The following is a 13,143-nucleotide window of genomic DNA, read 5'->3' on the forward strand; positions in this document are numbered from 1 at the left end:
AGATTGCATTACTGGGGTAATGATGTGAGGTGTTCGTATTTGGAGACAATGGCAACACTCTGAGTTCACCGTGGATAGACTCTGAATCTCTTAAAGTCCGAGAAAGGTATCAAAAGTATCGGGTTGTAAAGGGTTGTGCTAAACTGTCTGAGATGAAAGGGAATTGGGGTCAAGAATAGCTAATAAGCTATCTATCAGGATGTAGTGCTCATGTATTACCCAATGCCATGGAGAAGAGGGCAGAGGAAGCCATTTTTGATATCAGGCTTCCCTACAAATCAATAAATTTCACAGACAGACAGCAGTTCTACATGGTGAGCAGTGGGAAGAGAATATTGAGGCTTTGTGAGCTACCACCGCTGAATGTGGGAACGACATGGTCTCTAGTCAAAGAGATACAGCCAGCAGTCATTTAAGAATTCCAGGAAATGCGTCCTGGCCTGGTCAGGGGCAAGGATCAGAACAGGTTTTACTGTAGGTAGTGAATTGAAGAAACTCTCCAAAAACTGAGGAAAGCGCTTAGAGACAGTCACAAAGTTACTACTCGGCAAAATAGGATATGAGAACCCGTTGGAAGGTGGGAGAAACAGTGGACTGTTTGCTATAAGGGTTGTAATTCTGTGAAGAGTTTGATGTATGATTAGTATAAAAGGGGAAGGTTCCCTTCTGTAGTTTAAGGTATAAGCAGCCTAAAAATGAAAATAGCATTTAGTTACTGGTTTTGTTTTAATCATTTGTTATTTTTAAAAACATGAAAGCTTGATTTGTCGTTTTGTCAGCTATCAATTGGAAGTTCGAATTTTTTTATAAAAGTTATTAATCTCTACTGGGATCGTCACATGTCACATAACCACCATGCTACCATACCCATGTTGCTTTGCGTAAAACAGTTGCCACAATGGCCTGTATAAACACAGTAAGTACCACGTCAAAATTGTTCAAATGAAATGCCTAGGGAAATTGTTGAAGTGTGATAAAGCGTAATGCATAAATATAGTTTATTTCTATCGCCATGGTATTACATCTGCAGTTCATTGGGTAGATTTATTCTTTTCATTAGTACCTGCTCACTTCCATCTTGAAGAATTGGCCTTTGTAAAGTAATTATTGGAAGATTATTGAGTAATCAATAATAAATTACCAATGATGGTTGACCTAAATAATGAGCTCTCGAATTGTCAGGATATTTAGAAAAGCTCAATCAACATGGTTTTGTGGAAGGGAAATCATGTTTGACAAATTTGCTACAGTTCTTTGAGGATATAACAAGCAGAGTTGATAAAGGGGGACCGATAGATGTTGTGTATTTGGATTTCCAGAAGTCATTTAATAAGGTGCCACATAAAAGGTTATTGCACAAGATAGGAGCTCAAGATATTGGGGTAACGAATTAGCATGGATTCAGGATTGGTTAACACACAGAAGACAGAGAGTCGGAATTAAAGGGTCTTTTTCAGATTGGAAAGACGTAACTTGTGGGATGCCACAAGGATCAGTCCTTAGGCCTCAATTATTTACTATCTATATTAATGACTTGGAGGAGGGGACAGAGTGTAATGTATCCAAATTTGCCGATGATACAAAAATAGCTGGGAGGGCATGTTGTGATGAGGACACAAGCAATCTGCAAAGGGCTATAGATAGGTTGAGTGAGTGGGCAAAAACTTGGCAGATGGAGTTTAATGTAGCAAAGTGTGAGGTCATGCACTTTGGTAGGAAAAATCAAAAGACAGACTATTATTTAAATAGAGACAGACTCTAAAACAGCGCAACACACAAAGGGGTCTGGGTGTTCTTTTGCATGAAACACAAAGTTAGCATGCAGGTGCAGCAAATAATTAAGTAGGCAAATGGACTTTTGGCCTGTATTGCTAGGGATTGGGTTTAAAAGTAGGGAAGTCTTGTTACAACTGTACAGGGGTGTTAGTGAGACCGCACCTGGAATACTGTGTATAGTTTTGGTCCCCATATTTAACAAATGATAAATTGGCACTGGAGGCTGTTCAAAGGAGGTTCACTAGGCTGTTTCCTGGAATGAAGGGGTTCACTTATCTAGAATGGCTAAACAGGTTAGGCCTTTATTCATTGGAGTTTGGAAGAACGTGGGGTGACCTTATTGAAATGTACAAGATTCTGAGGGGGCTTGACAGGGTAGATGTTGAGATGTTTCCACTAGTGGGAGAATCTCAAGCTAGGGGGCATAGTTACAAAATAAGGGGACACTCATTTAAAACTGAGATGCGAAGCAATTTCTTCTCTCAGAGGGTAGTGAAAGTCTGGAATTCTCTACCCCAGAGAGTTGTGGAGGCTAGAGGAGGTAGATAGATTTTTGAAATATCGGGGAGTTGAGGGCTATGAGGAACTGGCACGAAAGAGGAGTTGAGGCCTGGGGCAGATCAGTCATGATCTTATTGAATGGCGGGGCAGGCTTGAGGGGCCAAATGGCCTATTCCTGCTCCTATTTCTTATGTTCTTGTGAATTTATACTGTTTAATGGGGATGGAGCAGGTGAAACAAGATAGAACGTCAGTGATAGGTGGGGACTAAGGAGGGATTGACAAAGTGGTCATGGATACAAGACAAAGGGAGTGTTAATAGTAGTGATGAAGACTATAGAAGGTGCTGATAGTGGCATAAAGGTAAGAAAGCAGAATGTGGTAATGGTGGGAAAAGGGTCAGCACTCTGAAAGAAAACAGAAACAAGTGGGGGTGGGGGAGGAGCTGGCTGGGAAAAATGACTTTTAAAAAATGAATAAAAATAAATAAAAATAAATTTGAAAAAAGGATTTAAAAAGGGGTAAAGATAAGAGGAGAGAGTTCATGGTCTGAAGTTGTTGAACGTGTCATGAGGCTAACTTGAGTGAATGGATTAAGACTAAATTTTAAGGAAAGTGACTCTGGTGCCATCACACGAGTACCAAAGGCACTACAATGATACACAAATACGTTTTAAATTTAAAATTAGTCAGGCCCCAGTTGAATTCTCCATTTTTAGTTTGGGAGCTGAAACATATTTGTGATATTTAGCTGCTGTGCTGGACAAAGCCACTGTCCTAGTACTCCCTGGGGAAAAGAGTCTTAATGGGCACAACCCCAAATCAATGGAAGATTAATTGTTAAGGGAAGTTTCTGTAGATTAGCACCTCTCATAAGTCTCCATCTATCCCAGAACAAGCCAAATTATCAAGGTCAGAAATACTAGCAGGAAATGGATATTTTGATAGTTTTCATTAATAAGAAGTCAGTGCTCGCCTTCTAGCCAGTAAACTATTTATATAGCATTCAGGCAACTAAAATGATGAGGATAATACCCAAAACTAAATGGTTAGAAAACAAGTATGCCAAGGCCCAGATGTCTAAAAATACACAACTGTTCTTTCTAATCAAACAATATACCTGCCATGGTTACTCTTACCTTAAATAATGAACGACAAATATATTCATATACCGAAGTTTTCAGGGTACCAATCAAAGTTGTAATTCGGATATCTGTGTTTTCAGAATCCTGTTGGATAATGATACACAAATATATTTGAATTTAAAATTAGCCAGCCTCACTTTATATCACTTTAGTATAAATACACATACTTATCGGGCAGAATTTTGCCCTCGGATGGTGGGCGGGCCCCACCGGCTCGGCGGCAGGTGGACAGCCGACCCCCGCCACCGAAACAGGGCCCGCCACCATTTTGAGTGGGTGGGCCAATTAAGGCCTGCCCGACAGGAACCGCTATGCGCTTCCTGTGCAGGGGGGGGAGGGGATCCCCATCTGTCAAAGTGCGCTCTTTTGCGCATGCGCGCACAGCTCCCTGAGGCAAAGTGCTGCCTCAGGGAGTTTACTGACAGGTAAATAAAGTCTAAAATTAGAAAAATATTAAAATTATTAACATGTCCCCCTCATGTGACAACGTCACATGAGATGGGACATGTTAATAATTAACACTTAAAATTTATATTTTTAAAAAAAGGACACGAAACTTCATCCCGCTAGTGGATGAAGTTTCATGAATAATCTGGAGCCCACTGGGGCTCCTAGCCTGCCCGCCAACGTTAAGCTTGGACAGGCAGGTCTTTAATTATCTTAACTAGCCTGTCAATGGCCTCAATTGGCGAAATCAGCTGTCCGCCTGCCTTCCTAAAAATTTAAAGGGACTGGGATGACGTCGGGGATTCCTCCCAACGTCATCCTGCGTCATTTTCCCCTCAGCGAGCGGGTCCCACCCCAAATTGCCGAGGGGAAAATCCTGCCCATCATTTTTTTAATACAAGTTCATCTCCCATTGTCCTGTGCACAGTGAGCAGGAAAATTTCCTGCTATATTACATTAGAGCTGTTTCTGTCATTTAGTGGATTGCACAAAGTACTGAATTACAGTGTCTGAATATGTCAAATTCTATTTTTATTAAATGGCAACCTTCCTTGTTGCTTTGGGGATTGAATTCCCCAACTCTATCCATTATAGTGTGAATTACTTTATACCTATTTCTTTGTATTTTATTTTTAGTTCCTGTTTAGAAAGCTGAGGAAACACAGAAAATGGTCCAGAGGTAGATATCTGGTAGCTAGCAGTGCTGGAAGGGCAAGGAATAGGGTTCAACTGCACTTGGGAGTAATCCTGCTCTTTGGTAGGAATGGGATGATCCTGGCTTTCAACAGCATTGAACAATGGCACTGGGTTTGAGTATCAATGAAGCATTTTTAAGAATTCAAGTGGAGGTTCTGGAGTTTGATTCACAGGGCGGAATTTTGCCTTCAGATGGCGGGCGGGCCCTACTGGCTCGGCAGCGGGCGTACAGCCAACACCCTGCCACTGAAACGGGGCCCGTCACCATTTTGAGTCGGCAGCCAATTAAGGCCCGCCCAGCGGTCTGCCCGACAGGAAGCGCTATCCGCTTCCTATGCCGGGGGCCGGGGAGGGAATCCCCATCTGTCAAAGTGCGCTCTTTCGCACGCAAAGAGCGCACTGCTCCCTGAGGCAAAGTGCTGTCTCAGGGAGCTTACTGACAGGTAAGAAAAGTCAAAAAATAGAGAAATATTAAAATTATTAACATGTCCCCCTCATGTGATAATGTCACACGAGATGGAACATGTTAATAAGAAACACAAAGTTTATTACATTTTTTAAAACAGGCATGAAACTTCATTCCGCCAGTGGATGAAGTTTCATGAATAATCTGGAGCCCACTGGGCCTCCTGGCCTACCCGCCAATGTTAAGCTTGGACGGGCAGGTCTTTAATTATCTTAACTAGCCTGTCAATGGCCTCAATTGCCATTGATAGGTCAGCAGGCTGATTTCGCTGTCCGCCCGCCTTCTTAAAAATTTAAAGGGACCGGGATGACGTCGGGGATTCCTCCCAACGTCATCTCATGTCATTTTCCCCTCAGCGAGCAGGCCCCGCCCCCAAATCACCAAGGGGAATATCCTGGCCACTGTGGAAGGTAAACCTGGAGCAGCATCTTCTGGTCAGTGAGCGGGGGCAGTGCCAGTTTGCCAACGTGTAAAATGACTCGGGGTGACATCGGGCATGTGTCCCTACGTCATTTATATTGTCAGTTCGGCGAGGGGCATCCGATTCAGATGCACGCCCGCCGACCTGTCAACGGCCTATTAAGCCCATTAAAAAACCAATTGAACTCATTAATGGACCTGCCCATCCAACCTTAAGGTTGGCGGGCAGACCGGGACCCCAGCCAGGCTTGTGAAAAAGCATGAAACATCATCCCGCCCCTGGAAGTGGTTTCATGAGTGATTTTTAAAAATGCAGAATAGTTTACAATAAAAGTTATGGACATGTCCCAACTCATGTGACAGTGTCATATGAGGGGACATGACAGGGAAGTTTTTTTCTAACCTTTATTCAAAGTTTTAAATAGGAGCCAATCTCCCTGAGGCAGCACTTTGCCTCAGGGAAATCTGTGCGCTCTTTCACACACATGCGCGAAAGAGCGCACTCCCAGCTAAGGGAATCCCCCCCGCCCGCCCGCACCAGGAGCGCATAGTGCTTCCTGGTGCAGGTCATGCTAGGTGGGCTTAATTGGCCCGCCTATGTAAAATGGTGGGCTCGCTCATGCTGCACTCCCCCCCACCCCACTCGGGAGGAAAATGTTGCCCCTGGATTTTGGCCAAACCAGAGAGAGTGAACCTGACGCTTAGCACAACTGGGATTGAAAGTGAGATATAGCTCACTCATGAAATTCCTGGCATCTATCAGCAGAGGCTGAAAAGGCCAGGATAGGGTTTGACAGCACTAATTGGGGAAATCCTACTTCTGGCAGGTCTGGTGATTTTAAAAAGAGACGTCTGTAAACAATTAAATTAGTATTTTGTGATGGCTTCCTGGATGCTTATTTATATATGTCTCATTCTCGCTAGCTCCTTGACACAGACAGCAGGACAGAAATTCAAACATTCTGATTATTCACGGTCAGTGAAACACATCTTGGAAGTGCTTACATACACCATTGGAGACCTGCACCAGCAGTATTGCACCATAAGTTTCTGAATATTCAGATAGTTGTCCAAAACACCTGCCAGAAAGCCCTTAACCAGATGGTCTTCCTGCTGGCGTTGTTGCAAACCCCTTCTCATATCTTCAAATTTGAAGGGATTGAATACAAGCACCTAGTCCCACTTCTTGTAGGCAGTGCCACTTTCCAACCTCCACCAAGCAAGGACATAAGAAAGTGAGGCAGGAAGCGCAGTGACTCCCTTTTCATTTGCAATCCATTTTAATAGGCGTGTAAAGCTCAATGAATTAACTAAGCTTAAACCAAAATTTCATACTGCACATTAAACAAAGGATGAATAGGTTATAGACCGAAAAAATACTACTGTTTTACTGTATTTTGGCCATTTACAACAGTGCAAGGGTAACTTTTATTGGTGATGTAAACAATAATCTAATTACCAAATGGACAAATCAGTGCAATGGCAAGAATTTTTTAAGGTCTGTGTTTGGGTAGTGAGTAAACAATTTGCTTTTCTTTTCTATGTCATTGTAATGGATAAAAGTTCTGCTTTAAAGCATTCTGATGAGCTGACGACATACCTTTCTGTTCTGTAAGGATCGTTGAAAGAGCCTAAGAAAGGCTGACAGACTAAAGCGATACATATTATTAATTTTGGATAAATCAGTGATGATAAAGAACATTTTGCTGGCAGTTTCAGCAAGTGGAAGAAATGCATCCCTCTCCTGCAAAAAAGAGAAATTATGATTAACAATGATATTTTGCTGCCCTCCACAGACAGCAGTGTATAACACCAAAGTAAGGCAGGCTGTTAATCATATGAAGCAACTTAATTTTATTAAAAAGGGAGAAAAAAATACCATAAGTTGAAGTCTAAAGCCTTAATTTTCAGAGCAATGGAGAGCCTCTCTGTCATTGCAAAAATTGCAGAAGAAGCTGAAATACAGAAGTCCCAATCCCAAACACAGCACCTACCTTTTTCTCTGGGGGGCGGAGGGGAGCGAGAGGACTGGATCCAAGTTGGGATTTGCACATGTGCATATTGTGGAGGCAGCTGCCCATAAAAACAGCAGCTGCCTCCAGTCATGTCTGATTTATGTTGGCCAGGAATGGGAAACATGATGTGCAAATCCAACCTGGTAAGAGCAGGTCTAAACTTTGTGGAGTCCTTTGGAGAAATGGAGTACCCTTTTGGGGAGGTAGGATATCCCTCTGATTATGATTCTAGGATATCTTTGGGAGAGGTAAGCTGCCTTTGGGATTGTTACAAGTGGACATGAATGTGCATAAAAAGTGCACAAGCTCACTGGAATGGTGGAGAGAGCTATTAAGAGGAACTGTCAAAACTGCCAAGAGGAACTGACAAAACTATCAAAAGCAACTATCAAGTTGTCAAGGCTTTAAAACTCTTGCCGATTATATCTTTGAAAAAACTGTTTGGAGTGCTAAAAAAAAAACCATTGCTTTCTATTTCACTCTGTTGACATAATCTTGAGGGTTATCATTATTGGATTTGTGCTGCATGACTCATTTCACAACCTTCCATTATCACAGTGAGGTGCCTTCCATTTCATTTTGATTGATAGCTCCAAATAGCTGTCAATATCTTTGAAGTGGTAGTATGAATTCCAGTGTTTGTTTTTGTAAGGGATTAAGCACTTGAATGAAATGTTTGTTTTTATATAAATGTAGCTGAGGGAATGTAAATATAAGTAAATGGGTTTTTATGAGAGTTTTTTTTAAGTCTGCAAAGACACTTAAAACTTTATTTTATTTAATCTCATCAAGGGTCCTGAGATCTGCCCATGGTGAGTTGGCATGTTAGGTGTAAGGGCAAAGGGCAATAGTTGGGGGCATGGGGGCTGTATTGATCAACTATGATTGTGGTTAAGTTCCTTTGTTAATTTATTGCATCCGTCCCTATCTAAAACATTTATGTTGAATATTTATATAATTTTATGAAAAGTGAAAGAAACTGGGTATATTTTTAAATTGGGTGAAGTGAAACACATGTGTCCAGGAGTTATTTTCAGGCTTTAGTTTAGGTGTTCTGCCATGGGGGGGTGGGTAGAGGGGCATAGTTTGGCATGGAGAGTATAAGGGTCCACAGGGGTGGGTAGACAACATGAGATGGAACATGGGGAGTGTCTGCGGTGAGAGCTGGCAGGCTGTTTTTTTTGTTTCATTGCTTTTTTTTTTTAAATCCTTTAAATTAATAAAGGAACTTACCTACAACAGTAGTTGATCAATAATTATGCTTGTAAATGATTAAACATATAAACTATATAATAACATACCTAAACATTTTGAAGCTCATTAAAAAATGAATAAAATATATACCACTATCAGATTATATTCTTTGCTTTTTATTTAATTCATTTGTATAAATTGTTTGACATTTTTTTAAGATCTACAATACCTGATCTAAAGAGACTTGTAATTTGAATGATTCATTGAGGGATTCCTGGATTAGTGCGCTGCTGGCCTTGGTCTGATTGAGTGACTCTATGAGCCCTTTGTTTTCCAATATATTTCCTTGGGAAGTTGCCAGTTTCTGTGAAAAATGATATTTACATATTTTAATTCATTTCTGTGAATTTCACTCATCCATTTCACTGGCATTAGAAGTAGGTTTGAACAAACTGCAATTGAAATAATACGCACATACAGATTCCGTCAATTTTTAAGTCAGTCTTTTCCTTCTATGCTCTTTCAGGAACTGAGAACTCAGCCTGCACATTTCGGGCAGAAATTTGCCCTTGGCATGTGGACTCAGTGGGAGTGGACCGCCGACCACGATCGGGCCCAGAAGGCCATTTCATACTGGCGGGTCAATTAAGGCCCGCCCAACGTTAAACCCAAGCGGCAGCAGTGAGGGTGGGGGCAGGAGGGCAGGTGGGGTGAGCGCAACCTTCACACATGTGCGCACTACATAATCTCCCTGAGGTAGAGAGCTGCCTCAGGGAAGTGAAAATATGTGAAAAAATATAATTAATAAAATAAAAATGTAATGAAACATGTCCCCTCATGTGAGCAGGGGCATGTTATTTATTAAATTTTAAAACTGTTCTTTTATTTTTATTTGCTTTTGTGAAACCTGGATGAGGTTTCCAAAAAAACATAAAGGCCATTTGGCCGTTTCGCCTGCCTGCCAACCATAAGGTTGGATGGGCAGTGAAAAATTTATTTTAATTAACTTTTTAGTGGCCTTAACAGGCCTTTAAATTATTGGCGGGCATGCTGCCGACTCCAGCATGGTGGCCGTCGACTGAAATGTCACACAAGCGCGCGATGATGTCGGGATGCACGCTCGATGTCATCGCGTAGCATTTTACGTTCAGTCGGGTCGGGCGCACACCCACCTGCTGAGCTAAAAAGTTTAGCCCAGGTTTCCACTAAAGGCAGATCGAGCCCGCAATTAGCAGATACACAAGAGCAGTCTAAATTTGTCTTGGATTTCTTTCATTCATCTTGCCTTCAATTGGAACATCCCACTGCCATGGCCACATTGGGAATGACATTCAACCTGCTTATTTCATTTTCCTGGTGTAGATGGCAATACTCCAATACACTATGATTTTCAACCAAATTGGCACTGAAAGTAACATTAACATTCATGGCAGTGTAACAGCACAGCATGTTGGAGCTCCAGTGCCAGCGGCACAGAGTAACAGAATACAAATTTACGTCTGAATTTCTTTATATCTTGAACGATTAATCTCAATGACACTGTCTAATGGGTGCACTGAGACGAGGCTCAGGAATTTACCCACTTGGACAGAAAGAGAAGTCAGAGCATGAACCACCCTTACACACCTGCACAACTCCAATTAACTAATTACCTACTAGCGTTTGCAGAGGCACAGAGCAGTTCTAGTTATTAACTGTTAGATCAGGGTATCACATGATTCAAAGAGATCAAGAGTCAGGAAAATGCAACAAAAAAGCCCCATTACATGAGATACAACAAATGTAAGCCCAAGCTCACGGACAAAACTGCACCGCACGGATTCAGTACAGTATTAAAAAAAACACAGGGAATTAACAAATATTTGCTGGTCACCTAGTTGATTACACTAGGTGATCTCACTTCCAGTCTGTGTTTGGGTGCACAATTGTGATGTTCAGCCTTTCCCTTTAAAATCATTGCTCCAGTAACATGATCAATTAGAGTTTAATTCACTCTTGGTGAAGGCAGTTTGCAGATTGTTAGGTGCTTGTAGATTTCTGACTTGAGAAACATCAAGGGCAGAATTTTTCGTCCCGCAGGCAGGCACGCAGCCAACCCGAACGGGGGAAGAAATGGTGTGCGATGGCGTCAGGCAAGCATCCCAGTGTTATCGCACACTCTCTCGATCGTTCAGTCGCTGGGCGTGCGAGAGAGGTGGCAGCGCGCCCGCCAACAATTAAAAGACCTAGTAAGGCCCTTAATCAATTAATTCAATATAATTTTTCGCTGCCCGTTCAACCATTCGGTTGGCGGGTGGGCAAATAGGCCAGTCATTTTTAATGAAACCTCATCCACATGCGGGATGGGGTTGCGAACAGTGACTAAAAGTAAAAAATATTTACAACTCATATTTCACATATCCCTGTTCATTTGACAGACATATATGGGGACGTGTTTTCCTTATTTTTAAATTTTTTATTTCTCCTGTTAAAAATCTTCAGCTCCCTGAGACAGCTCTGTGCCTTCAGAGAGCTTTCACTGAGCACAGCCCGCACATATACACACTTCAGCGCTCATGCTCCTCCCGCCCCCACCCAGGCAGCACTGAGGTTATCATCGCGTGTTTCACGCTGGCCGTTAATTGGCGTGAAATTACAGTCGGGGCCTGATCACAGGCAGTGGTCGGTTTCGCGGCTTCTCCCACGCCCGCCGAGGCGAAAATCCTGTCCCAAGGGCAGGATCTTGAGAAGCTTCTGAGAGTGGGAAATAAGGCAGACAGGGGCACTTAATTGTGAGGGAGGCAAAATGTCAGCTTCCTGGCAGAGGGATGAAAGTTGGGAATTACGCTTGCAGTGGATTATGGTTCCTACAGCAAGCGGCGGTAACCTATTTTTCATGCATTAGCATTTCATTAAAACACAGGGTCACCAGATCAAATTGTATCTTTACAATTAAGTTGGTAGCAAATGAGAAACATGTGCCTTCAAATTCACAAATGGTTAAAATGGCGTGCAGCAGGTGAGGTAGTCTTCCTGGTTGATTTGGAATGAACAGAAGTTGATTTGGAATGAACAGAAGTTGCTTTACTTGTATGGGAAACTTTGTTGGACCGGGGAGAGGAGGTTGAACTGTTTCATTGCGCTTGCCTGGTGGCTGTCCTGGGATGTCGGGATGTCTGTTGAAGGGAGGGTGTCAACTGCCGAGGGGTGTTGGGACACGGTTGTCCGTGGATAGGATGGCGGGTCATGAAGGGCTTAAGAACGGTCGTGGGGGACAGAGGAAGGGAGACGGATGACAGAGGGAAGGTAAATCTCTACCGAAGATTGATCGAGAGCGATTGAGTGCAGGTCAACGGTGAGGTTGTGAGAGTCGAGAATAACCCAGGGCAGGGCAAGGATGATACAGAGAGTTAAGGATGGTGGTTGGCAGGTCGACGGTGAAAAAGGGACAGGTTTAGGGTGCCAGGGACAGCTTGATTGTGACGAGGTTGGGGGAGGGGGGGGAGGTAGAGGCAGCTCTAGGTTGACAGATAGTTGATCAAGGGTGATGGTGGGGTAGCTCGAGGGTCATAGAAAGCAGAGCCAGGGTGATGGAGGGAGGGTCAAGGCTGATAGAGGAAAGGTCAAGAATGACTGAGGGAGGGTGCAAGGTTATGGCTTGCAGGTCCAGTGTCAAGTTGGAGTGTCCAGTGAACATAAGTGTGACAGATGGAAGGGGTGGCCGGAGACCAAGTCTATGGGGGCGGGGGGGGTGGTGGAGATGACCACAGTAGGTTGGGTAGAGACTAGGGTGTGAGCTACCCATTGGGCTACCCAATGGTCCACAGTACTCACAGTCAGGAAGGAGGGCCAAAAAGACCATGCTGACCAGATCTTTACAGGCCTTCTGTCTCAGTTCACTTCAGGCAGAAAGAATGGGTATTGTGCACCCTGCGCATTTTGATGCTGTGGTGGAGGAAGATAGGAACCAACAGAGGGTGAACAAGGGGTAGCAGCAAAGGGTCAGGCAGCTCAGGATGTTGGCAGCCAGAGGCCAGTGCAATACCAAGCAAAGACAGATAATCAAATATATCGCACATGGGGAAACTACCTGCAAATATCAGAGGCAAAGTCAAAGACGGCTGAGGATGTCACAGCAGTCAATCATTGACCTATGTCAGCTCCTAGAGGAAGACCTCCAGCCTTGTGGAATGGGAGACAATTATATGCCAATAGCTTTAAAAGTCACTGCCACCTTGAATTTCTATGCCACCAGGTCATTCCAGGACTCCACAGGATAAACACGTGGCATCTCCCAGTCAGCTACACACAGGTGCAGAAAGGAGATCAACAATGCCATGTTCAAAAGGGCTGATGATTTTGCATGATTCACACAAACCCTGATAGCTAGGCAGCTAGAGCTGTTGGATTTGGCTCCATAGCTGCATTGCCACAAGTACAAGGGACAACTGATTCCAGACATGCAGTGCTGACAGCTCCCTGGGAACAGCCAGCAACAACATAAA

General features: G+C 43.3%; 1 protein-coding gene across 1 annotated transcript in view; it reads right to left on the minus strand.

The window, feature by feature from the left end:
• Positions 1-13,143, minus strand: part of LOC121284081 (cytoplasmic dynein 2 heavy chain 1) — a 770,821-nt gene that overhangs the window by 367,864 nt on the left and 389,814 nt on the right. Inside the window, exons 69-71 of the mRNA XM_041199129.1 lie at positions 8,889-9,023; positions 7,051-7,194; positions 3,416-3,505 (exon numbers count right to left, since the gene is read on the minus strand). Coding sequence (XP_041055063.1) covers positions 3,416-3,505; positions 7,051-7,194; positions 8,889-9,023 — 369 coding nt within the window. The remainder of the gene's footprint in view (positions 1-3,415; positions 3,506-7,050; positions 7,195-8,888; positions 9,024-13,143) is intronic.

The sequence above is a fragment of the Carcharodon carcharias genome, chromosome 11, assembly GCF_017639515.1.
Source record: "Carcharodon carcharias isolate sCarCar2 chromosome 11, sCarCar2.pri, whole genome shotgun sequence".
Classification (NCBI taxonomy): domain Eukaryota; kingdom Metazoa; phylum Chordata; class Chondrichthyes; order Lamniformes; family Lamnidae; genus Carcharodon; species Carcharodon carcharias.